Genomic DNA, 24,053 nt, shown 5'->3' with positions numbered 1-24,053 from the left:
ATTTGCTCTTAACCACAAAGTATATTGAAGCATAATGGGGTTTTGCGGGGTTGAAAAAAAATTTTTGCTTTTATTGTTATTTTCAGTATATATTTAGTACTTAAGAGATGGAACTTATTTCTGGTTTTCTAAAGGGACAGAAATTTGAATATTACTAAGATCTAGATCTAAAGTCGATTCAATAGAATAATCTATTTCAAAATAAATTAGGATAACATTAACAAAGGACATGAGATGTTTTCATCGTTGTTTGTCAGAGAAACTCATGACTGGATTCATCTCAGAAACTTGGGGCTGGGGGCAGAGGGTGGTGGGTACGGAGGAAGCAAGATCACAGAGATGTTAAAGAAAACAGGGCTGTTTTAGAAGCATCGCTTTGTGCGCATGGAGTATCGTCTCTCTGAGTTAAGCGTGTGGCTTGAGCTCTGCCCACTGGCCAGGCTGAGATGCTGTGGCAGGTCCTGCAGCAGTGAAAGCCCCTGGGGCCCATGTCAGGGTTTCTGAACATTTCCCACCGAAAGGAAAGGGTCCTTGGCACAGTGGTTCGCGGCAGGTCCAGGGAAGAAGTGCGCGAGACGGTGGCGTGTTCTTCCACCTGAGAGCGGGGGCCACGGGAGATTGTGTGAGGGCCGGGGGCCGTCTCGAGGGGCTCTAGCAGCCAGAGGCGGAGGCGAGCGCCAGCACGGTAGGTGCAGAGGACTAACCGTCAAGTGTGTTTGAATCTGTGAGTTCATAAGGATGCGAAAAAGAAGAACTTCATTAGCCATCTTTGTGGGATGCAGAGGAACCACCCTCGTCTTAAATACTGGCAGGAAGAAGGAAGTAATCACACCTCTAGCCTGCCTTTCCTTTATGAACTGTTCGTGGGCTAACCATGGAGTCGATGCTGTGAGAACCTCCTCGACGTGGAAGTGTTCCAGCTGACAGTACGTGAAGAAGGTGTCGGCCCCCCACTCAAGTACAGTGGAGACGTGGGCCGGAGGCCTGGGAGGCGAGGGTCTGTGCTGCTGCTGTGCTCCAGGGAGACTGTCAGCTGAGCCAAGCAGTGTGTCTGGTGCCTGTTGACAGCTGACTGCTGTTTTCCCACAAGTTCTCGCTCGCATTGCTGACCTGCGACCAACGGTGCTGAGCGCGTGCCTCTCGAGCAGAGGACACTGTCCGCCTCCGAAGTGTTTCTGCCGGAAGCCAAGCCTGGTGAAACTTGCAGGTGTAACGACAGATGTATAGGAAGTGGCGGGGCTAGAAGTACGTGCTGACACCATGATGCTGCGATTGGCAACATCCGCACGATGGGGAAGATGACAGGACAGGTGCTTCTGCTTCCTCATCACAGTCGCAAGGGCAGAAACAAGGGCTGAAGGGCCTGACAGGTGAAAAGGAGTCAGAGACAGTATACGATACCAGCCTGATTTGGATGCTCATTCAGACGATTTTTTAAAAAATTATGAGACCCACATGCCGCAGAGCAGCTGGGCCCATGAGCCACAATTACTGAGCCTGCGCGTCTGGAGCCTGTGCTCCGCAACAAGAGAGGCCGCGATAGTGAGAGGCCCGCGCACCGCGATGAAGAGTGGCCCCCGCTTGCCACAACTGGAGGAAGCCCTCGCACAGAAACGAAGACCCAACACAGCCATAAATAAATAAATAAAAATTAAAAAAAATTAAAAAAAAAAATTATGAGAGTGAATGTTTGGTAATAGTGAGAAATTAATTTTTTAAGGGTGATGTGGTTTTCTTCGTAAAACAGTCATATTATGATGATTTACTGTGTCCAGATATTACACATCGTTAAATAGAACAAGTAGAGATTTCCCTGGAATGTATTTAGAAAAAATAATTACAATGTAAAAGTGTAAAAGAGCAGCCAGCACAGGAGAGAGGTTATGAAAAGGTCTCCTGAAAAGGACAGGAGATGGAAGAGAGGGATGTAACTAAATAAATGTGAAACACCGATGCAGCTCGAATGAGGCAAGGTAGAAGTGTGTGCTGGGACATGGGGAAGGGCTGACTAAGCAGGGTGTCTGGTCCCCACAGGTCACCCAGCTCTACGTCCCGGCGTCCAGAAGTGCGTGGAGGTTCCGCCGAATGGGGAGGATCGGCCCCCTGCGGTCCACCCTGGACGGTGAGTTCCCTGGGACCTCGCTCTTTTAACTCGAGTTTATTGAGGTGTCGTTCGCATACTGTGAAGTTCGTTCTTTAGTCTGCTGGTCTGTGATTTTTGACCATGATCAGCCAGGTAGAGGAGTTTCATTGTTCCGGAAAACACCTCATGCCTTGGTAGCCAGCTCCTTGCCCCGGCCCCTGGCAACCACGGGTTGGGTTTTTTGTCCCTGTATGTAGTTCAGCTTTTTCCAGAATGTCTTTAAATGGAACCATGCAGAGTGTAGCCTTGTGAGTCTGGAAAGGAAGGTACACACAGTAACGAAGGTTTTAAACTGTGTTGCAGTAGGTCTGGAGTCCCCGCCACTGTCTGTGTCTGAGGAGAGACAGCTTGCCATCCTAACAGAGTTGCCCTTTGTGGTTCCGTTTGAGGAGCGAGTAAAGGTATGGAATTTGGTTTCTTTCCATGTGTTTCGTGGTTTCTTATATCATCTCAAAGTTAAAAAGTAACACCAGTGGAAAAAATCTCTAAAGTTGCCTAGTGCCTATCTGATTAAATAATTTATGTTTTTCTTATTAGATTGTTAATAGTTGACCATGATTTATAAAAGCATAATCCAATCAAATACCTCTTGAAAAAATGTTTTGCTTGTATTCACCAACTTACTTAGCAATTTCTAAAAACTACTACACTTCTCTACTTAGGTGATGGCTTCAGGAGGGTGTTTTTTAGGTCTGCCCACTCTTTTCACAGGATGAACATTTAAAGCTATTGACATTTCTTCATTAAAACACATACACACTCACATATACACATGGTGTTGCGTAATTCCCGAGTGCCCTCTACTGGATTTTTAGCATAAAAAAAATTACTTGAATTTTATCACTATAGAGATATTCCTACTAATATTAATGTACAGCTTTCCAAAGCTACTCTTCTTCCCTCCACCATCTGGAGTTTTATAAAAGGTTTCCAAAAGGAAATATTGAAAATATGCCATAGCATGGGATTTTTAAAATTTGTTGTAAAGTGGGGAAAAGGAACAATATTACAAATATATAAACACTGCACGTTTACTGATAAGGCATAAGATCAGTATCTGATACCTTGGCCTTTAAAATTTGTTTCAGAGTTTATGGAGATACAAAAGTTAAAGTTAAGATTTATTTACCAGTTTTTCCTTTTGGTTGCTTATGTTTATAACGAAAAATCTGTTGTTTTCAAGTAACCTTATAATTTCCCCTCTGTTAGATCTTTCAAAGGTTGATTTATGCAGATAAGCAAGAAGTTCAAGGAGATGGTCCATTTCTGGATGGAATTAATGTCACAATAAGAAGAAATTATATTTATGAAGATGCTTATGACAAACTTTCCCCAGAAAATGGTATATATAATTCTCTCTGTATGTGTACATATGGCAGGGGGAGGCTGGGGGAGTGTAGAAAAAGATGATCATTAAACAATTAGTGTTGATTATCTTGTTCTGTAATGACTGTTCAAAACAAATGTAGTAGGTCAAATTTGGGGGATGTATATTATCAAATAATAATTCTAAGATTAACAAATAATTATTGCTACAGAAGCCTTTCAAATATTGATTTTTTTTAAGGCAAAAAGCTCTTCTTTCCCCCAGATGTCTGTCTCTAAAATTTAGTTGACAAAAAAGCTATGATTCTAAAAATGTCCTATATAGCAGTCTATTTATGTAAACATCATAAATTGTAAGCCAAGTTAAATACACTAATATAAACACCATTGCAATCCAAATTTCTTTATCAAAGGTTAAATGTGCTTCAATGACACTGCTATTAGATAAAAGAGAATTATATTGTAACAATAATTTGGACAGCATTTAGAGGTCAGTGACATATTTTGTCTTATGTTAATCTTTGACACCCAGTGTTAAAAGTTTTAGTGTTATTAATATATATATTAATAATTTTAACTTCAGAATATGGTATCCATGATATTACATTAAATCAGTGTTATATCAATGCAGGTATTAAAAACGAAAGCCTGGCGGGCTCCAGCTCACATCTTTGGGAGGTGCTGGCAGGTTGTCAGATACAGACAACCTTTTGCCTTTTCTTCCAGGGGAGTAATTTCATTTTCTTCTAGGAAAGCAAAACCTCTCATTTTGAATACTTTTCTTTCTTCTTAGATAAAGACCTAATTTTGTGATATTGTGGAACAGTGGAGGAACGCTAATGTCACTTGTTCCCTTACTCTGTCCAGGTTTTGTGTGCAGAATTTTTGTCTTTCACCCAGCTTAGTTTTGTCGTTTAATCTGTGCCATTGCCCCTGAGGTCAAGTATCACAGACTGAGACAGAGTTTTAACTCACGTCTGACACAGGCTGTGAGCTTTCCCCTATACCAGGTTACTGTTGCCTAGGATGTCGTGTTTTCAAAACTTTTTGTATGAGTGGGGCAGAAATCAGGTATTCTGACACCTAGTCTAACGTATTTTTTGGGGAAAAAAAGTTCTCCCTCCTTTGGGATCTGCAGTCCTTCATAATGAATTACAGTAGCTGTTGTGTTGTGTTACGTGTTACTGTGTTAGCAGTTTCTGTGTCTGTGTCTCCCGCTTGACGGAGGCCCTCACCGGCCTAAGATGGGATCCTGAAACCTTGTTCAGCCCACCCAGCTAGCCTAGTGCTCAGTAGATGTTTGTTGAATTTGTGATTGGAAACAAGAAAGACAAGAGCTCTAACGGAGTCATCAGTTGGCAGACGGCTGGCAGAGTGTTCAGAGAAGAGCTGAGATGTGCTTGATGCTGGAGGGCTTCCTCAGATGCAGGGCGTGAGCCAGGACTTGGGGAGCCGTGTCTCCCAGGCTGGGTCACCGCGAAGGGCGTGGACGTTCACAGCCGACCCGGTTCTGCACTTGGTGGACTTGGGCTTCCGGCAGGTCCTGCTTCCTGCAGGCTAGTGTATGTCCGTGAGCTCTTCAGCCAGAATGAGAACATGTGCTTAGCAGCGATTTTCAGTTAACTTTATTTCATGGAGATTAAGACATTACTGCTCAGTGATAATAAGCCCCAAATTTCCTAATGAATCCTTAAGCTTAAAAATGATTTAAAAGTTAATCACACTCCAGCTCTCTAGTTGTGCAGGCTGATAGTCTCATTGAGTTTAAAGATTTTGGAAAAATCTTACAACATTTATGTTATAATGCCTTAAATCTTTACAAGTGTTCTCTCAGTCAGGCCTTCTTAATAAGAATTTTTAAACCATATGTCATAATTGTTTGGTATTTTGCTATGCAAATTGTAAAATTAAATATCATCTCAGAATGTTTAATTTACTTATGGAAAATTGGTTTGAAGTGCTTCGTTGACTGATCATTTACATATAATCAATTAATAGGATTATTCCATACATCATCTAGTCATTAAAGCAAATCCATTCTTTATGGGTTCTTATATCTCATATCATCTCAGAACAGTGTTCTAAAGTGTGGGTTTCGCCCCATCTGGCAAGTGAACTGACCTGGTGGAGCTCAGAGAAGTTGAGTGACTTCTTTGTGCAGTAGGGAGCTAAGCAAGCAGAGTGACACGGGTCCTGGCGCGGTGATGCCACGCACGCTCTTTCCACCGTGCCACCACCCGGCAGCATTTTACCTGGGTGAGAGCGTGGGTTAGATGTTAATTTCTCCTTGTGGAGACTCTGGAGAAGTGACCGTATTTGCTCTCAGGAGTGTTGTGAGGGTTATAGAGCTGGTACATACGTTACAGTGAGCTCTTGGTGTCATCCATTGTCTGGGATGGGATTTGCTAGAGCTGGCTCTGAGCTGTTCTGGACTCCATTCCTGAGAGCCTCACTTGTGCTCTTGTGTGTTGGTTGGTTTGATTCTGTTTTGCTGAATGGGCAGGGTTTATTACATTGTTTTTCTGAAGAAGAAGTGATAATCGGGTAAAATCAAAGTACAGTTGACCCTTGAACAATGCAGGTTTGAACTGTGCGGGTCCACTTATGCAGATTTTTTTCAAGAAATATATTGCCAAACTTTTTGGAGATTTATAACAATTAGAAAAAACTTGCAGATAAACCACGTAACCTAGAAATACTGAAAAAATTAAGAAAAAGGTATGTCATGACTGCATAAAATATACGTATTGATAGATACTAGTCTGTATTATCATTTACTGTCAGAAGCATACACAGATCTATTATAAGAAGTTAAAGTTTATCAAAACTTACAGAAACACTTGTAGAAGGTGTGTGGCGCCCTTCACAGTTAGGAGAAGTGTAAGCAAACGTGCAGGTGCCTGTAGCGCACGCTGTCCTGCTTTAACGATCTCTTAGCCGCCTCTTGTTGCTCCTGCACTGAGTTCAGTGTGGTGTGGACCCCCTTGAGACAAGCGTGACCCTCATCACCTCCGCCTGAGCACGTCCCCTCCAGGAGACCGCGAATCCAGTAAAAAGTGACGGCTCGCGGTTCTCGTTATTTTCCCTTGTGTCTAGTGCAGCCCTGTGAACTTAGCGAACACCAGGGACCAACACAGAGTGCTGCCAGTGATGCCGGACCTGCTCCCAAGAAGCAGAGAAAAGTCACGACGTTACGAGAAAACGTTGGGCTGTTCGATGTGTACCTGCAGCTCTGGTTACTGCCGCTTCAAGACAAATGAATCCACCGTGAGGACCGTTGTAAAAAAAAAAAAAATAAGAAAAGGAAATTTGTGAGGCTGTGGCAGCAGCTACACCAGCAGGCACAAAAACCTTGTACTTTTTGTGACATACCTTTTTATCTCATATTGAAAATGCGTGCAGGATTGCTGTGAGAAAGGCATATCTATAGACTCTAATATGATTTGAGAAAAAGTAAAGTCTTTATATATGACAACATTTTTTTCTTCTATGCATGTTTTATTAATCCTCTAAATGTTTAATTTCCAATGACATTGATGTCATTGAAAATTAGTAAGAAACTGTGATGTATTATTTTCATAACATAATATTTTAAGTTTACATATTTTATTTATACAAAAGCCAGATATGTTTTCAGTTAATTTACTTTTTCTAAAAAATTGTCAAACTCAGAAAATATATCCATATGTTTTGTTAAAGGTTTGCATTTCCCTTACATACTTTCAAATTTACTTTCTCTTACTGGTTGTAAAAAAAGAATAAACCGGACTTCCCTGGTGGCGCAGTGGTTGAGAATCCACCTGCCAATGCAGGGGACACGGGTTCTAGCCCTGGTCTGGGAAGATCCCACATGCCGCGGAGCAACTAGGCCCGTGAGCCACAACTACTGAGCCTGCACGTCTAGAGCCTGTGCTCCGCAACAAGAGAGGCCGCGATGGTGAGAGGCCCGCACACGACGATGAAGAGTGGCCCCCGCTTGCCGCAACTAGAGAAAGCCCTCACACAGAAACGAAGACCCAACACAGCCAAAAATAAATAAATTAATTAAAAAAAAAAAAAAGAATAAACCATCTAATAACCATGTTGCTTTAAAAATTGTCAAGAGTTTTCAGGAGAGCCTTAAAATTGTCAAGAGAGCCCTAAAATTTATTTCCAGTTTGTTCAAAATAGTGTGTTATACTGCTACTTCGTATCTTATATGACAACTTAAAGCAAAAAGAAGGTGAAGGATCAAAAGCTGAAGAATTTAATGCCGGCAAAGGATGTTTTGATAATTTTAGGAAGAAGTGTGGCTTTAAAATTGTCAAGATAACAGCAGAAGCAGCATCTGCCCACCAACAGGCAGCAGACGAGCTCCCAGACGCTGTTAAGAAAATCGTTGAGGAGAAGGGACATCTGCCTGAACAGGTTTTTAATGCAGGCGAAAGTGCCCCATTCTGGGGAAGAACTGCCACAAAGGACATTTTTTAGTAAGGAAGAGAAGTGAGCACAGCATTGAAGCAGGAAGGGACAGGAGTGCAGTTGGGTGTATGGTCAGGACTGCCCTCATCTATAAAGCTGCTCAGCCCCAGCCTCTAGGGGAGAGATAAACACCAGCTGTCTGTCTTCTGGTTGGACAACAAGAAGGCCTGGGCAGTGAGAGCCCTTTTTTTGGATTGGTTCCATCGATGCCTTGTCCTTGACGTCAGGAAGCACCTTGTTGGTAAGGGATGGCCTTTACAGTTCTTTTGGTATTGGCAATGCCCTTAGCCACCCAGAAACCCATGAGTTCAACACCGAAGGCGTAGAAGTGGTCTGCTGGCTCACAAAACACATCTCTAATTCAGCCTCTAGATCAGGGGGCCATAGGGACCTTTCAGGCTCATTACACATGGTGCTCCGTGAAAAGGCTTGTCAACGCGATGTCAGAGAACCCAGCAGAGAGAACATCGTGAGAGTCTGGGAGGATCCTACCACTGATGATGCCATAGCTGTTATAGAAAGAGCCCTGAAAGCCACCAAGCCAGAAACAGTACAGTCCTGCTGGGGAAAAGTGTCCAGATGCTGTGCATGACTCCACAGGATTTACGTCAGAGCCAATCAAGGAAATCATGAAAGAGATTGTAAGTATGGTAAAAAACGTGGGGTGAAGGCTTTCAAAATGTGGATCTTGGAGAAAAAAGGCAAGAGCTAGTAGGCACCAGGTGAGAGGAGCTGACGGAAGACGAATGGGTGGAGATGAGAGCCTCTGAACCACAGCCAATGACGAGGACAAGATGCAGAAGAGCACCTGGCAGCAAGCTGATGGCAGGCCACCTGGCAGGAGGGTTCTGATTGTCCGACGTTGCTCTTGACTTTTACACCTTGGACCCTTCTGTGATATGGGCACTGAAACTAAAGCAAACAGTGGAAGAAGGATTGGTACCGCATAGAAACAGTTCTAGAGAAATAAAAGAGCAAAAAAGTCAGGCAGAAATTATGATCTATTCCCGTAAAGTTACACCAAATGTGCCTGCCCCTCCTGCCTGCCCTTCCACCTCCCCCACCCCTGCCACCGCCTCCCCCTGCTCCGCCTCCTCGGCCTCATCCGTGTGAGGACGGGGAGGACGAAGACCTTTGTGATGATCCACTTCCACTTCACAATGAGTAATCAGCACGCCGCACAGTGAGCAACTTAGCTGTTGTGTATGTGAGTGTCTTCCTGGGAAAGTCTAAGAACTGTGTGAGACATTTCTGTGTCATCATCATTGTCACCCAGGTGTTCATCGTGCAGACAGACCATCGTGTGCAGGACTTGTATTGAAGTGGACAGCCTGTGCTTACATAAGTGCAAAGTGAGTGATACTAACTCTAAAATTAATAATGTGTTAGCTTTCTTACTCAAAACATTGCTTTCAAAGTTACGTTACTGTACAGTATGCCTCCCTCTCTCTTGTAATTGGAGAAACTGCTTATCAGCTTATCATCACAGGTAAGTGATTTTTAAAAACATGTAACAATGTTACCAATACTGTATTATGAATATGACTGTAATGGTGTATGCCATAAACACTCTATAAGGATTCATTCCTTAGTGTATAGGCTAGGCTACCGTAAACAATCATATTCTTGATGCTTTTGTTATCAGTGCATGAATCGTTATACCTGTAAACAAATAAGAATTTCTTTTTCACGTTATCGTTTCATTTTTGATGTCTAGTGTTAGTAATGTGTGTAACATCTACAGTGTTTTGTATCGTATAAGACAGTGTTGATGTAGGTACTGACAGCCAGGCGATTCATCTTCAAAGCAGATGATGTCAACTTGACATGTCAATAAATACAGTACAGTACTGTGAATGTATTTTCTCTTCCTTATGATTTTCTTAATAACATTTTCCTTTTCCTAGCTTACTTTATTGTAAGAGTAGAGTATATAATATGTATACCATACAAAATATGTGTTAATTGATGGTTTATGTTGTCGGTAAGGCTTCTGGTCAACGGAGGGCTATTAGTAGTTAAGTTTTGGGGGAGTCAAAAGTTACACGTGGATTTTCAACTGTGTGTGGGCCCCTAAGCTCTGAATTCTTCAAGGGTCAACTGTAATATATGACTTAGGTCCCCCCGCCCCAACCTTACTGTGTAAGTAGGTACTTTTAATTTGTCTTTGGAATCAAGTAGTGGCAAGATACCTAGAAGACTAGATTTGATTCTAAAAATATTGTGCTATTGTATATTGCTGTTTACAGAAATGAGCTTCAGGGAACCACAGAATCTCAGTTCTAGCCACAATTGAGGAGGTGACGTCTGTGAGTGGCTGTGGGGCCTCTGAGATACAAAGACCCGCCCCCCGCCCCCCACCACAGCCTAGAAGATTAGTGCTGCGGTTTGAATGAGAGGGTTAACGGGCGGGCCTTGGCTGAGCATTTACCACTTACAAAATGTTTACACTTCGAATTTTTCAAAAACCTGCTGCTGCTAACTGTTGACATTCAGTTTGAGGAATACTGTACATGGCAAATAAAAGCTTATAGTTTATCCTGAAAACTGAGTATTGAGAGGGTATATGTAAAGGTCACAGAGAGCCAACTGTATATTTGTGTTGCATCCACAGTTATCTGCTTAGAATTCTTTCTGCATTTTACCTAGGCCTTGAGAGTGAACATATTTGGTAATTGTATTGATCAAAATAGATGCAAATAACATTGTTTGTGGAATTTAATCATCAGTGAAAAGCATGTTCTTCATTTAAGTGTAGTTAAATTTTAAAAATAAAAGAATGTGTTTTAGTAGAAAAGAACCTATGCTTTGTAGGTAATAGGCATGTTTTAAAATTACAGCACTACCCTTTACAATATTAGCTGTATGTCCTTGGGTAAATCATTCAACCTTCCCTGTCCTTGGGTTTCTCACACGAGAATGGGGGCATTCTTAACCCAGAGGTTGTTAAAGGGTTGGAAGTGATTAACGTGTGTGAAATTCCTGGCGCGAGTTCTGCCAGCTCGGGGTAGACCTCAGCGGTGGTTATTCCCTCACAAGCACGAGCGCAAGAGGGCGCTGCTGCCGCCTCTGGTTGGGTTTGTTTACCCCTGAGGGAGGTGTGGGCACTGCACTGCCCTAGAGGAGAGCTCGCCGGGCGCAGCTTTTGTCCCTGTGGCAGGATGGGTGGGCGGCCCTCTCCTGTGCAGGCGCCGTGGGCCTCAGTCCACACGTTAAACTGTCGGCCCTGTTTGAAGTGTAGTATAGAATATTCACACCCCAGGTCCTGTGACCTCAGTACTGACACTCGCACATCACAGTGTGGGGTTCAGCCGAACCGACATTCTGCTAAACCCCTTCCCGGGGTGTTTTCTAGAGCTCACCTGTCCCCTGAGATGCTTTGGGTCAGATACGTGTGGGCGACTGCACGCTGCCGGAAAGACAGCTGCAGCGCGGACGCGGGTGCAGCCCTGCGACCTGGGTTCTGTTTCCCTCCACCTGCGGCTCTTGACGTGCAGAGCACCTGAAGGACGTTGGTGGGCAACGATGAGGGACGTGTCAGTGACTTTGTCAGACCTGTTCCCTGATTAAGCCAGGGAGCCCCTGGTTTTGACTTATAGTAGAATCACGTCTACTGGCCCGTATTTGGGGCCTGTGCCCTGAAGCCTGTGTCAGAGGCTATTGTATTCATTGCAAGTGAGTCCGGGGCCTGGCGTCCCTGCTTTTGCAGTGCTGTCCTTATGAGGACCTGTGTGGAAATGCCCCTCACATGTCAGGCAGACTTAAGCAACCTAAAAATTGCATATTGTGGCACATTATGTAACCAAAAATTTCCCCCATTTTTCAGCCAAACATCGTTTTAACTGATGTAGATTCTGGTGTTCTGACTCTTGTGTCCTTCGCCTCTTTCAAAAGGTCTTTGTAATGTTAACTTCATTGACATCTGCTTTGTTCATTTATCTTTTTGCCTTTCTTGGTAATAGTTTTCTGTTCCAGTATTGTCCTTAGGTCCTCCATTCCATTCCCCTCCTCCTGGTATTTGAGTTTGTTACATCCTTTAGCATATGTGGGATAACTGTATTTTCTGCTAAACACACCTTCCCCCGCCTCACTCCATTCTTAATCTGTCAGTATCAGTGCAAAGGAACGTCTCTCTTCTTCCCATTGTAGGCTCTGAGGGAAATACTGGTCAGTCTGTCTCATTGTCTCTTTTTAATGTTGATTTTTTTTTTTTAAGTCTTGCATTAAAATGTTTTTAATATTCTTGCTCCCCTTACCTAATTTCCTATAATACCAGCTTATTTTATTGCTTTTTAAAAAAATATTTTCTCCTTGCCCCATTCCCCCTCTTTTAACAGAGCCTGATTTGAAAAAGCGGATCCGTGTGCACTTACTCAATGCACATGGCCTGGACGAAGCTGGCATTGACGGTGGTGGTATTTTCAGAGAGTTTCTAAATGAACTACTGAAGTCGGGGTTTAACCCCAACCAGGGCTTCTTTAAGACCACTAACGAAGGGCTGCTGTACCCCAACCCAGCTGCCCAGATGCTTGTGGGGGAGTCCTTTGCCAGACATTACTACTTCCTGGGCAGGATGCTTGGAAAGGTAAAGTAAACTTTATGTCAAAACGGATCTCAGACCACGGGGTGTGGAAATTCGGTGCTTCTGTGTGGTTACCGTCTGTTTCATTGAAGATCTTTATTCAGGATTGTTAAGTAATTTTGATGAACCCCTGAATCGTGTTTTCTTACATAATAACTGCTTTATAGCATTATACATTTCATACACAGTTACGTACATTAAAAAATTATTGATATAGTGTAGAAAACATGGGAAGCATGATATAAAATTCTGTCTATACAGATAAAATTCTGTTTATCTGCTAGCATAGGTATGAGTATTGTAAATATTTTGTCTTTTCACAGTTGCTCTAGTTGATAATCAGTGTTAAAAGTGATTCCTTTAAGGTTCTATAAAATTTTCAAAGTGCTGTGAGATGGAAGGCCATAGTTATTCAGTGTAGTTTAAGTGTTATATATGTTGTATGCAGATTCTTGAAAATTGGCCGCTTAAGGATGTTACGGTAATGCTGTAGTAACCAGAATGTTACACCTGATGGTATACACCATCTATACAAACGCACCTTACCCTTTATTGTAAATGAAAGGAAAATTTAGTTATATAACGTAGTGGAAACTCCCTAGTTAATGGTGAAACTGTCGAAGCACACCTTCCCATTAAAGTCAGGAACAGGACGAAGGTACCCACTGAGGCCAGTCCCACTTATTGTTGAAGTAGAGCAGTGCTGGCCTTAGACTGTTCAGGCTGCTGTAACAAGATCCCACAGACTGGGTGGCTTACAGACAACAGAAATTGACTTCTCACAGTTCTGGAGCCTGGCGTCTGAGATCAGGGCGCCGCGTGGTTCTATCTGGCGGAGGCCCCCTTCCTGGGTCAGGGCTGGTGCCTGCTCCCTGGGTCTTCCCATGGCGGAAGGGGGCGAGGGAGCTCCGTGGGGCTTCTTTGCAAGGGCTCTAATCCCATTCACACAGGCTCCACTAACCCTCGTGCCCTAAGCACCGGGGGCCCCACCTCCTGACGCCGTCACAGTGTGTGTGGGGTTTGGGGGAAACGCAGACGTTCAGACCGTGGCATAGCTTGTGGGCTGCCATAGGGGGGGCGCAGGAGGTGGGGCTCCAGTTACGTTGGGAGGGGCTCTTCCCCACAGCTCGGGTCCAGTCCCCCAAGAAAGGGATTCTCCTTTTTTTTCTTTTTAATTGATTACTAGCATTTTACGTTAGGGAAACGTTTACATACAAGGTTATTTTGTTTGCTTCTTTGCATTTAAATAGTGTTGATGATTACTAATCCTAACAGGATGTGGCTGGCAAATGTCCCACTAAAATCAGTAATTGAAACTTACGCCCAGCTGCTGCAAGTGGGCGGAAAATCATCTGGTTATTCCCAGAGGAAATTGAAAATGAATGATTCTTGGTTTTTGAATGAATGAATGAATTCATGCCAGCAGTCGTAACTTACAGAGCATGGTGCGTTTGGGGAAGTGTGCAAGGACTCCCCGGTACTCAGGCTAACTACCAAGTACTCAACGGTCATGACAGACAAAAAGTTTTACCCCAGGTCCACCGTCTGAGTCAGTGGCCCATTGCAGCGTCTGGCGGGTGCTGCGGTCCAGCCTCGGGCCTCCTGGCCGGCCCGCCTCCTCAGAGTGAGGAGACGTCTTCTGCCCCGTTCCTGGCTCCCAGCACCCACTTCTGCCAGGCACCGGGGCCCAGTTCAGAAGATCCCCTCCTCAAGTTAGTTCCCGTTTCTCTTCGTACTGGGATGTTTCTTGCAGTGTGGAAGAAAGAGGTAACTGCTCCCTGGTTCTGTGAAGTATCGTGCATGGTGCACGCACTGTGGCCACTGACTACTGAGGTTGATAGTAAGTGAAGTTCATGCTTTATGTTGCCCAAGAACCTGGGTGTGTTGTTACACAGATAGGTAAACATTGTTCATGGTATTTTGGGGAAATTTGTTAGGGTTTTTGGATCGTCTAGGAATGCATTTTTATTTCTACTGTTTGAAATAGCAGAATAGGAACGCCTGATATTTAATATTTACTATCCAACACATTTTTAGAGACGGGCTAGATTATAACACAAGGATTGTAATCAGTATGGCTTCTGAAAGTCAAAGGAGTGACCAGAGGTGACAATCTGAAACTAAGGGCAGCAAACTACAGCCCCTGAGCAAGTCTACCCACCTATTTTACTGTTTGTTTGTTTTCTTTTTTTAAAAAAAAAGGCTTTACTGGAATGTCATTTCCATATTGTCTGTGGCTGCTTACCCCGGGGGCAGAGCTGAGCGGTGCTGAAGTATGTGCTGCTGGGCCCTTTCCAGGACACGTTTGCCAGCCCTGCTGTGGAACCCGCCGGCAGCCAGACCATAAAGGGCCGGTGTGTCCCATGATGAAAAGTTGGCTCTTCATCCTGTGGGTCGTGCAGAATCACTGTGTTCAGCAAATGGCTGAGCTGACAGCATTTTTAGGGAGACCCTGTGGAACCCATGCGGAGAATGGCTTTCAGAGACGAGGACAGCAATCCGGTCCTGAGTGAAGGTGCCCTGATTACCTAGCGTCATGCTGTGAGGTCAGGTCAGCTGAGGACTGAAACGTGACCTCTGGATTTATCAGCAAGTTTTTGTTTTCTGGGTGTTTTTTTCTTGTAACGTTTTATTGAGATAGAATTCTCAAACCATGCAATTCACCCATTTAAAAAGTACAGTTCAGCGGTTTCGGTGCATTCACAGATTTGCACAACCGTCACTACAAATTTAAAACATTTTCATCACCTGTATCCATTAACAGTCACTCCTCCCTTCCCACCCCCAAGACCTAGGCAAACACTAATCTACTTTTTGTTTCTTATTCTACTATTAATTAATCTATTAAGGTACCGTTTGTCTCTTATTTGTGTCCTTATTCTGCACGTTTCCTATAAATTGAATCATAAAGTATGTGGCCTTTTGTGATTGGCTTCTGTCACTTAGCAGGTTTTCAGGGATCACTCAGGTTGTGCCGTGTGTCAGCACTTCATTCCTTGTATTGCCAGTTAATAGCCTTTTGTAGGATAACCACGTTTATGTAACCATCCCTCGGCTGGTGGACATGAGGGTGGTCGTTGGTGATGTTTTTAGTGGGGTGGCCTGATAGAAATGAGTTTGCTTTGGGGTGAGGTAAAGGAAATGGAAGGTTTACAGATGGAAAGAGTGTCGGTGGCCTTTTCAGCCAACTTGGCTCCCAAGGGAAGGAGAGAGAAGAGCTCTAGAGAAAGAACAAGTTCCAGAGAAGAATGGGAGGATGGTTTGGTTGGTGTTCAAAGATAGGGTAGCAATCTTCGGTGAAGTGTCCATGGATAAAGAACCAGACCGGAGGCGGCCTGGGATCCTGGGAGAGACACAGCAAAGAACCGATGAGCAGGTGTGACCCAGAGCTGCACCCTCTGCAGGAACTTGCTGCGATGGCGCACATGTTGTCCGGCTGCCCTGGGGCTGGTGCAGGGAATCTCCTTGTGATGTCGTTCGTTCTCATCAGCTTGGGCGTCAGCAGCCGCTGTGGCTCGTGGCTGCGGCGTTGAGCAGCCCTGGGGCCGGTGGAGGGCCAGGGGCCATCTCTTTTAGACGAGGCGAGAGGGGGCGGCCACTGGTGAGCGCCCGGCTGACACAGGGCTGCGCTGTGGTGTCTGGAGAGACTGCAGAGTGAGCACGTGGGGAGTAGGGCCCGAGGAGGTGGGGTCTCAGTAGGGAAGAAAGTGTACCGAGGAGGAGGGGTGAGCAATGTGCTGAAGGCAGCTGGGAGGTGAGGAAGGTGGGGCTACGAGGGGCGCAGCTCTGCTCAGGGCGGTGACACTGAGCCAGTGGCAGGCTGAGTGCAAGCCACGCTCGGAGCTCTGTGTCCAGGGGTGATTACTCAGCAGCTTTACCGTCTTTGAATAAGTAATTAAGAAACTAATGTTGCTATGTAATTATTTTCTATAAAAATTAATCAGAACTATAATCATTTTCAACTTTACAATTAAATTCCTTTATTTGTAGTTCTGTTCTCTGTGGTATGTATTATACTAAACAGACCTTCCCTTGAAGCTTAGTGTATGGAGTTGCCCGTTTGAGAAGCAGCTTAATTAAAAATTGATGCCTGCACAGCAGATGATGCTCTTGTGACTTATTTTGAAGTAACACTTTTTGAAGTACGATTCACATTCCATAAAATTCAGCCTTTTAAAGAGTACAGTTCAGTGGTTGTTAGTGTATTCACTGAGTTGTGCAGCCATCTGCACTATAATTTCAGAACAGATCCTGAAAAAGGGAACCCCACGTTCATCAGCAGTTGTTCCGTGTTCTGCTCCAGGCCCGTCAGCCCTGGGCCACCACCAACCTACTTCCTGTCTCTGTGATCTGCGTGTTCTGGACATTGCTTATAAAGGGAATCACACAGTATGTGGCCTTTTGTGACTGATTTCTTTGCCTCAGCGTAATGTTTTCAAGGTTCCTCCATGTTGTAGCATATATCAGTACTTCATTCCTTCTTTGTCTGAATAATGTTCCATCCTGTGAATATGCACCGCCGCTTATCAGTTCGTCATGTGATGGATTGTTGGGTTGTTTCCACTATTGGCTATTATGAGTAATGCTGCTGTGGACATTCGTGGACAGGACGTTTTCATTTCTCTTACCAAGAAATACATACCTAGGAGTGGAAGTGTTGGGTCATATGGTGACTATATCAAAGTGTCCGCACCCTTTTACAATCCCACCAGCAATGTATGCGAGTTCCATTTTCTCCACATCCTTGCCAACACTTACTATTGTCTGTCTTTTTTGTAACAACCGTCCCGGTGGGTGTGAAGTGGTGTGTCATTATGGTTTTGATTTGCATTTTCCTGATGATTAATGATGTTGAACATCTTTTCATGTGCTTCTGGTCTTCTGTGGAGAAATGTCTATTCAGGTCCATTGCCCATTTCTTAAATTGAGTTGTTTGCCTTTTATTAAGTCCTTTATATATTCTAGTTTCAAGTCCCTCATCAGGTACGTGGTCTGCGAATATTATCTCCTTTTCTTTGGGTTGTCTTTCATTTTCTTGATGTTCTCCTTAGAAGCACAAAAGTTTTTAATTTTGTTTTTCTTTTGTTGCCTTATCTAAGAAACCATTGCCTAATCCAGGGTCACAAAAATATATACCTGAATGTTCTTCTAAGAGTTTTGTAGTTTTAGCTCTTACATTTATGTCTTTGATTCTTTTTTTTTTTTTAACATCTTTATTGGAGTATAATTGCTTTACAATGGTGTGTTAGTTTCTGCTTTATAACAGAGTGAGCCAGTTATACATATACACATGTTCCCATATCTCTTCCCTCTTGTGTCTCCCTCCCTCCCACCCTCCCTGTCCCACCCCTCTAGGTGGTCACAAGCACCGAGCTGATCTCCCTGTGCTGTGCGGCTGCTTCCCACTAGCTATCTATTTTACGTTTGGTAGTGTATATATGTCCATGCCACTCTCTCTGATTCATTTTGAGTTTATTTCTGCAGATGGTGTGAGTTAGGAGGTTTCTCTGTATTCTTTTGTGTATGGATGTCCAGCTGTCCCAGCACCATTTGTTGAAAAGACTGTCCTGGCACTCTTGTTGAGAGTCAGTTGACCACAAATGTAAGGGTTTATTTCTGAACTCTTGATGCTATTTCATTGATCTCTATGTCTAGCCTTATGCCAGTGTGACACTGTTTTGATTACTGTAGCTCTGTAGTAAGTTTTGTGTTGTGTGTGTGTGTGTTTGTTAATGACAAATGGTAATGGAACCCCAGGCCTAACAAAGCAGAGGGGTACTGAGAATCGGTATGTCCTGGATATAAAAATCATGCTCCTTTATTTGTATCTCTTTGAGATGCATCATTATAGGCCCAGTTATTATTTATTTGTTCAGATTCCAAATGTTGCTATTTTAATAATACAGATTTTAAGTGTTCTTCAGCTTTAGTAATGGGCTTCAACTTGACCTCACCATTTTAACAGTATGTTTTCTTCAGGCTCCCCTTATTTCAGTGACAAATTTCAGGCATTGACCTGATGTTAGATTCCTTAGCATAAATTTCAAACAGATCATTTTCTCACCTTAATTCATTTTAAGGCATAATGTATCTCTCCCACCTGGAGCCGTGTGCTGTCCTTGGTGTGAGTTCTCAGGGAGATAGTATCTCTCCCTGTCAGTGGTCCCTTTCGACTCAGTCTCAGCTCCCTCCCAAGGATGTGAGTTTCATAACTCATTGCACGAAAATCTTTGAAAGGATGTGCTATCGTTCTTTCTGTGAAGATGAGCCTTTATTTTGATAGCCTAACCTGAAACACTCCCTAGATTCAGTGGTTCTTATACAGTGCAGTGACAGACAACAGAGTAATTTTATTTGCATAAATTAAATCTTATTACAGTTCTATATTATTTTTCCTTCCTGAATGTATGAATTGTCCAATCTTGATTAATGTAGAGGCAGGATAAGTACTAGGTGATCCTGGCTCGCGGAAGCGTTCTGGCTCACTGGTAGCTCTGTGCGTCCCTGGTCAGTGACGTGCTGCTCGCATCGAGAATTGTCCTGACGACACAGTCTTGGAAAGTGCTGTAGATTCAGAGGGGATAACAGATCGCTCTTACTGCTGTACTCTGGAATATGTTACCTCTTTATTTTCTTTTTTTCTTTTATTTATTTATTTTTGGCTGCATTGGGTCTCTGTTGCTGCATGCAGGCTTTTCTCTAGTTGCGGTGAGCAGGGGCTACTCTTTGTTGCGGTGCGCAGGCTTCTCATCGTGGTGGCTTCTCTTGTTGCAGAGCACAGGCTCTAGGCACGTGGGCTTCAGTAGCTGTGGCACACAGGCTTCAGTAGTTGTGGCTCGCGGGCTGTAGAGCGCAGGCTCAGTAGTTGTGGCTCACGGGCTTAGTTGCTCCGCGGCATGTGGGATCTTCCCGGACCAGGGCTCGAACCCGTGTCCCCTGCATTGGCAGGTGGATGAATAACCACTGCGCCACCAGGGAAGCCCTGGAATATGTTACCTCTTTAAACCAGATTCCAGGGAGAAAAGTTTGGCATCTAAACCTTTCTCCTAAAAATGAAGTTTGTATAAATTCTGTCTCAAAGCTCTTTAAAATAATGAAGTTTAGACAAAACCAGTAACAAAACTATAGTTATTTGAGGATGGTACTTAATTTAGTTCCTCACTTTAAGGATTTTATTCATATAATTTTCTGCATGGAAATTCCTAAGGGAGCAGTAATTTCTAAAACATATCTAATCACAAATGGTTAAACTTTGTACCAACATGTTAAAAATTGTCCAGATCTAAGTGAGTGTAATAGTATAGCACTAATAGTGTGGTATCTGAACATTAAATCTTTAAGAGAAGAAAATTGTATATTGATTGATTATGATATTTATTGGGTCATAATGTATTTAAATTTTCTTTAATGCATATGTTAGTGATTGTTTACTGTGATGAAGTGCAAAGAGGTCTTCAAGAGCGCTCCTACATAGGAAGAATTACCTCATGTCACTGGTCACTTCTCCATTAAAAGTTCCATTAGCAGATGATTCCTACTTTGGTGTGGGTTGTGATTGCATTTTATCGCCTGTAAATCAGGCTCTAGACAGGGAATAAATAAACAGCTCAAGGATGTGGTAATGTCATCTTGAACTTTTTTTTTTTTTTTAACAGTTAGAAGCACCTACGTCCATTTAAGCCGATTAAGTTCAGAATATTTATTGAAGGAAATCTTTCATCATATTTGAATTCTATTTGGAACTAGCTCTTTTTTTCTTGCTTCAGAATATTGATTTAATTGAAACAGAATGCCTGTAAATCAAATTATTTGATAATATCTTGATCATATATTTCAAATTTTTAATTAGCAGATGGTGAAACTTCAGCACAGTTTATAATTTTGTATTGAGTAGAATTCAGCACTTATTGTATCATAGAGTATAATATTGGCAGTTAACAGTTTATCCTGAGATTTTTGAGAGCTGGGAGAATTTATTTTTCTGTTCATTAGAGTCCTTTTATAAAATGCTCACAGAATTTGCAGAGGCTTTAAAACTGTTGATTGAGGTGAATAGTAGTAATTTAAGTTACTTTGGTCCTTAAATGGCAAAGCTTCTCTTTTATAATATCTTGTTTTGAACTCTCAGACTCATTAAGGGTCAGTGTAGGTGAGCTTCCTCATCTGATTGTCATCAGACTGAGTGCTCTGAGCTCTAAAGTTAATATATCTTTCCCTTAGATTTTCTTAAACATAACATTCAGTAAATAGTTGAGCTTTCTGTGCTTAGCACAGGTCTTCCAAACAATGTTAAGACTTTTTTTACTTTGATATCAGCAAATTTCAGAAGCAAGCTTTCTCTGAATCTCCCAGTTAACCACAGTGGACGATTCATCATGAGTTTGCTCTTGTTGACCTTCAACTTCTTTTGGAAACAGAAAAATCAAAGATCATAATTTATAAATATGTACAATTTATAATTTACGAATGATTATTTTATTTGAACCTTATCCCTTCTGAGAATTATACCTGCTTTTATAGCATTCTAATCACAATTTGTATTCTTTTCCATTAAAAACAAAGCACTCCCAAATCTGGAGATGATTCTTCTTGCTAGTTAAGGTCATCGTTTTCTATATAAGTTTATTTCTTCAAAATTAAACATGAAATTAAAATAGTTTACTGTACAGTAAAAATGGCAGGTGTATTCCAGAATTCAGTTGATTCCAGTACCAAAAATATTATTGTAGTTTTAGCCATTCTGAGATACTCACCAAAATTCTTTCTGCTCCCACATAAAGGAGATCTTGCTTACTATTGAGATATCCCTTCTCATATTTTTTAAGCACTCCCAAACACTAGTTTAACATGGGTCAGTATTAACACTGGGGCCATTTTCCTTTTTCTAAACCATGTTAGATTCTCACCAGGAAAATTAGGAACACAGACTCTTGCTGGTGCTGCGTAAAGTGTATTGCATGTCTTTCCCTGCCTTTATTTGTGCAATCAGGGCAATAATTATCTAAAAATAAAATCGGCCCATTTAAATCCTTCTAAACACTTAAAATGAGTAAATCTCCTTTATGAAAAGGTAGCCAAGTGAAGATGTATATTGCTACTCTCGTTTCTAGAATTGGGATAACTTTGGGAGATAGCAGTAGGTTGTTGCTCTCCTCCGTGAGTGAGACAGACCAGGCTGGGAGTCCTGGTTCCAGCAGCGGGGATCTGAGCAGAGGAATGATAGCATACGAGTTATGTTTAACAGGCCTCCTGGCCTCTGCTGTTAGAAGTAGCCCAGGGCTTCCCTGGTGGCGCGGTGGTTAAGAATCCACCTGCCATTGCAGGGGACACGGGTTCAAGCCCTGGTTCAGGAAGATCCCACATGCCGCGGAGCAACTAAGCCCGTGCGCCACAACTACTGAGCCTGTGCTCTAGAGCCCGCGATCCACAACTACTGAGCCCACACGCCACAACTACTGAAGCCACGCGCCTAGGGCCCGTGCTCTGCAACAAGAGAAGCCACCTCAATGAGAAGCCCGCGCACCGCAGTGAAGAGTAGCCCCCGCTCACCGCAACTAGAGAAAGCCCGCACGCAGCAACAAAGACCCAACACAGCCGAAAATAAATAAGTAAGTAAATAAATAAAAAGAAGCAGCCCAAGTGGCAGCAGGAACCCAAGGACTGGGTGATGTCGCCCAGGAGTGGGTGTGGCTACAGAAAAGGCCTTTCCAAGATTTAGAGTTCAGGGAGTGAAGGAGAATTTAGCAACACACGTTCAGAAGAAGCAGCTAGAAAGGTCAGGAGAAAACCAGGAAAGTGTTCTTTTGGAAGGGTTTATCTGGAAGCCAAATGAAGACTGTTTGAAGGGAGAGAGAATGACAGATCGGGTCAGATGCTACCCGTAGGTCAGATAGATAAGGACTGAGAGGTGACCATTTCTGTCAGCAGTGTGGGCAAGCAGCTTTCCTGGAGTGGTGGAGGCCAAAGCCTCTGCACACGGGTCGAGAAAACGGAAGCGGTGTCTTCCAGAAGTACCTACCTTATGGTGTCCTGGAGCCCGTATCCCTACAGAAATAGTGCGTATATTTGGCAAAACACACGAGCTGGAGTGTTTCTAGCAGCGCGATACTGCACAGCCCAAACTGCAACCCGCAGGGGCCCGGGGGCCTGCCGGCCGCGCTCGGAAGGTCGCGGAGGTCGAGGGGCATCTCGCGGGGATGGGTGGCAGCCGGGCCACCAGGGTAGCCGGCAAGGCGGGTGCCTGCGTGCTGTTGCCCTGGGGGGGCGCTTTCCACTGGGGGGGCTGGGCTGCAGCCTGTCTCACGGCTGGGGAGGGGCTGGGGAGGGGGGCCGGCGGGCAGCGACCCCCAGTCTTCTAAGGGGTGGCTGCCGGAGGGAGACGTGAGCAGTGGCTTCAAGGGACAGGGGCTGGTGAGCCGTGTCTCTGGGAAGGAGGCAGAGCTGCTGCCCTGGCGCGGGGAGGGAGGGAGGGAGGGTCGGCACTTTGGAGCAACGCTGAGCTGGCCAGGGCTCGTGGGCGGCAGTGCACAGCCTGGTGCCCAGACGGGCGCGTCCCCGCTCGGGACGCCTAGGGACTCTGAGAGATGGAAAGCAGACCCTTGACTGCCCGGGGCTGGGGGTGTGAAATGTTCAAAAACCAATCGTGGTGATGGTTGCGCAACTCTGTGAATATCAGAACCACTGGATTGTTCGCTTTAAGTGGGTGAATTGTCTGGTACGTGAATCATATCTCAACACAGCTGTTACCAAAAAGTAGTGCTGTAATATGGTAGTTTGGGTAGAGCCTTAAGTGTCAGAGGGGTTAGGGGAGGGGGAGGTCAGTGTGAGGTGGCTTCGTGGGTGGGGCATGTCACAGACATCGTCGCCCTCGTTAGGAAGGGTCCTCAGTACCTGGGGGTGACGCCTCCTACCCTTGAGGGACACCAGGATCCTCACAGTTCAAAAGTGTAATTAATATTTTATTATCCTGGTGCTGAAAGTAGAATTTTTAAACCTGCAAAGTGTTTTCTTTTAATTACGGAGAAAAGTTCTTGGTTGTATGGGGTACCTTAACGAGTGTCTTTCCAGAAGCAGGAATATAACAGCTGCTCTAGAACTCCCAGATACTTACTTCTTTCTTTTCTTTTGACCGCGCCGTGTGGCATACGGGACTCTAGTTCCCCGACCAGGGATCGAACCTGTGCCTCCTGCAGTGGAAGTGCAGAGTCTTAACCACTGGACCGCCAGGGAAGTCCCAGTATTTACTTCTTGTGGGTAGAAATGGGAGTGTGGGTTTTGTTACTTTGGCTGTGGAGACGCGAGTGCTTTATCGTCTGGAGACCTTCCGGTGGGCACAGTGAGAGGAGCAGAGCAGCCTCTGTGGAGCCTGAGCTGGGGGGGGGGGGCTGGGGGGCAGTGGTCGCTGCACAGAGTCACTGCCACACCGTGGTGGGTTTCTGGACGCCCAGTGAGGAAAACAGGATCGAGCAGGGAACTCTCACCCCCACCCTCTAGCACCCTCACAGCGTTTCCGAAGTGAGAGAGCTGTTCTTGAAAATAAAG

At 44.1% G+C, this 24,053-nt stretch overlaps 1 protein-coding gene across 3 annotated transcripts in view; it reads left to right on the top strand.

The window, feature by feature from the left end:
• UBE3C (ubiquitin protein ligase E3C) overlaps positions 1-24,053 on the top strand; it is a 117,679-nt gene that overhangs the window by 65,348 nt on the left and 28,278 nt on the right. For 2 of the 3 annotated variants that reach the window (XM_057549556.1, XM_007165469.2), the window contains exons 15-18: positions 2,035-2,122; positions 2,447-2,544; positions 3,353-3,485; positions 12,268-12,515. In XM_057549556.1, coding sequence (XP_057405539.1) covers positions 2,035-2,122; positions 2,447-2,544; positions 3,353-3,485; positions 12,268-12,515 — 567 coding nt within the window. The remainder of the gene's footprint in view (positions 1-2,034; positions 2,123-2,446; positions 2,545-3,352; positions 3,486-12,267; positions 12,516-24,053) is intronic. The other variant, XM_057549557.1, reaches the window with a different exon arrangement.

This window comes from Balaenoptera acutorostrata, chromosome 7 (assembly GCF_949987535.1).
Source record: "Balaenoptera acutorostrata chromosome 7, mBalAcu1.1, whole genome shotgun sequence".
Classification (NCBI taxonomy): Eukaryota; Metazoa; Chordata; class Mammalia; order Artiodactyla; family Balaenopteridae; genus Balaenoptera; species Balaenoptera acutorostrata.
This window is presented reverse-complemented; position numbering and strand designations above follow the sequence as displayed.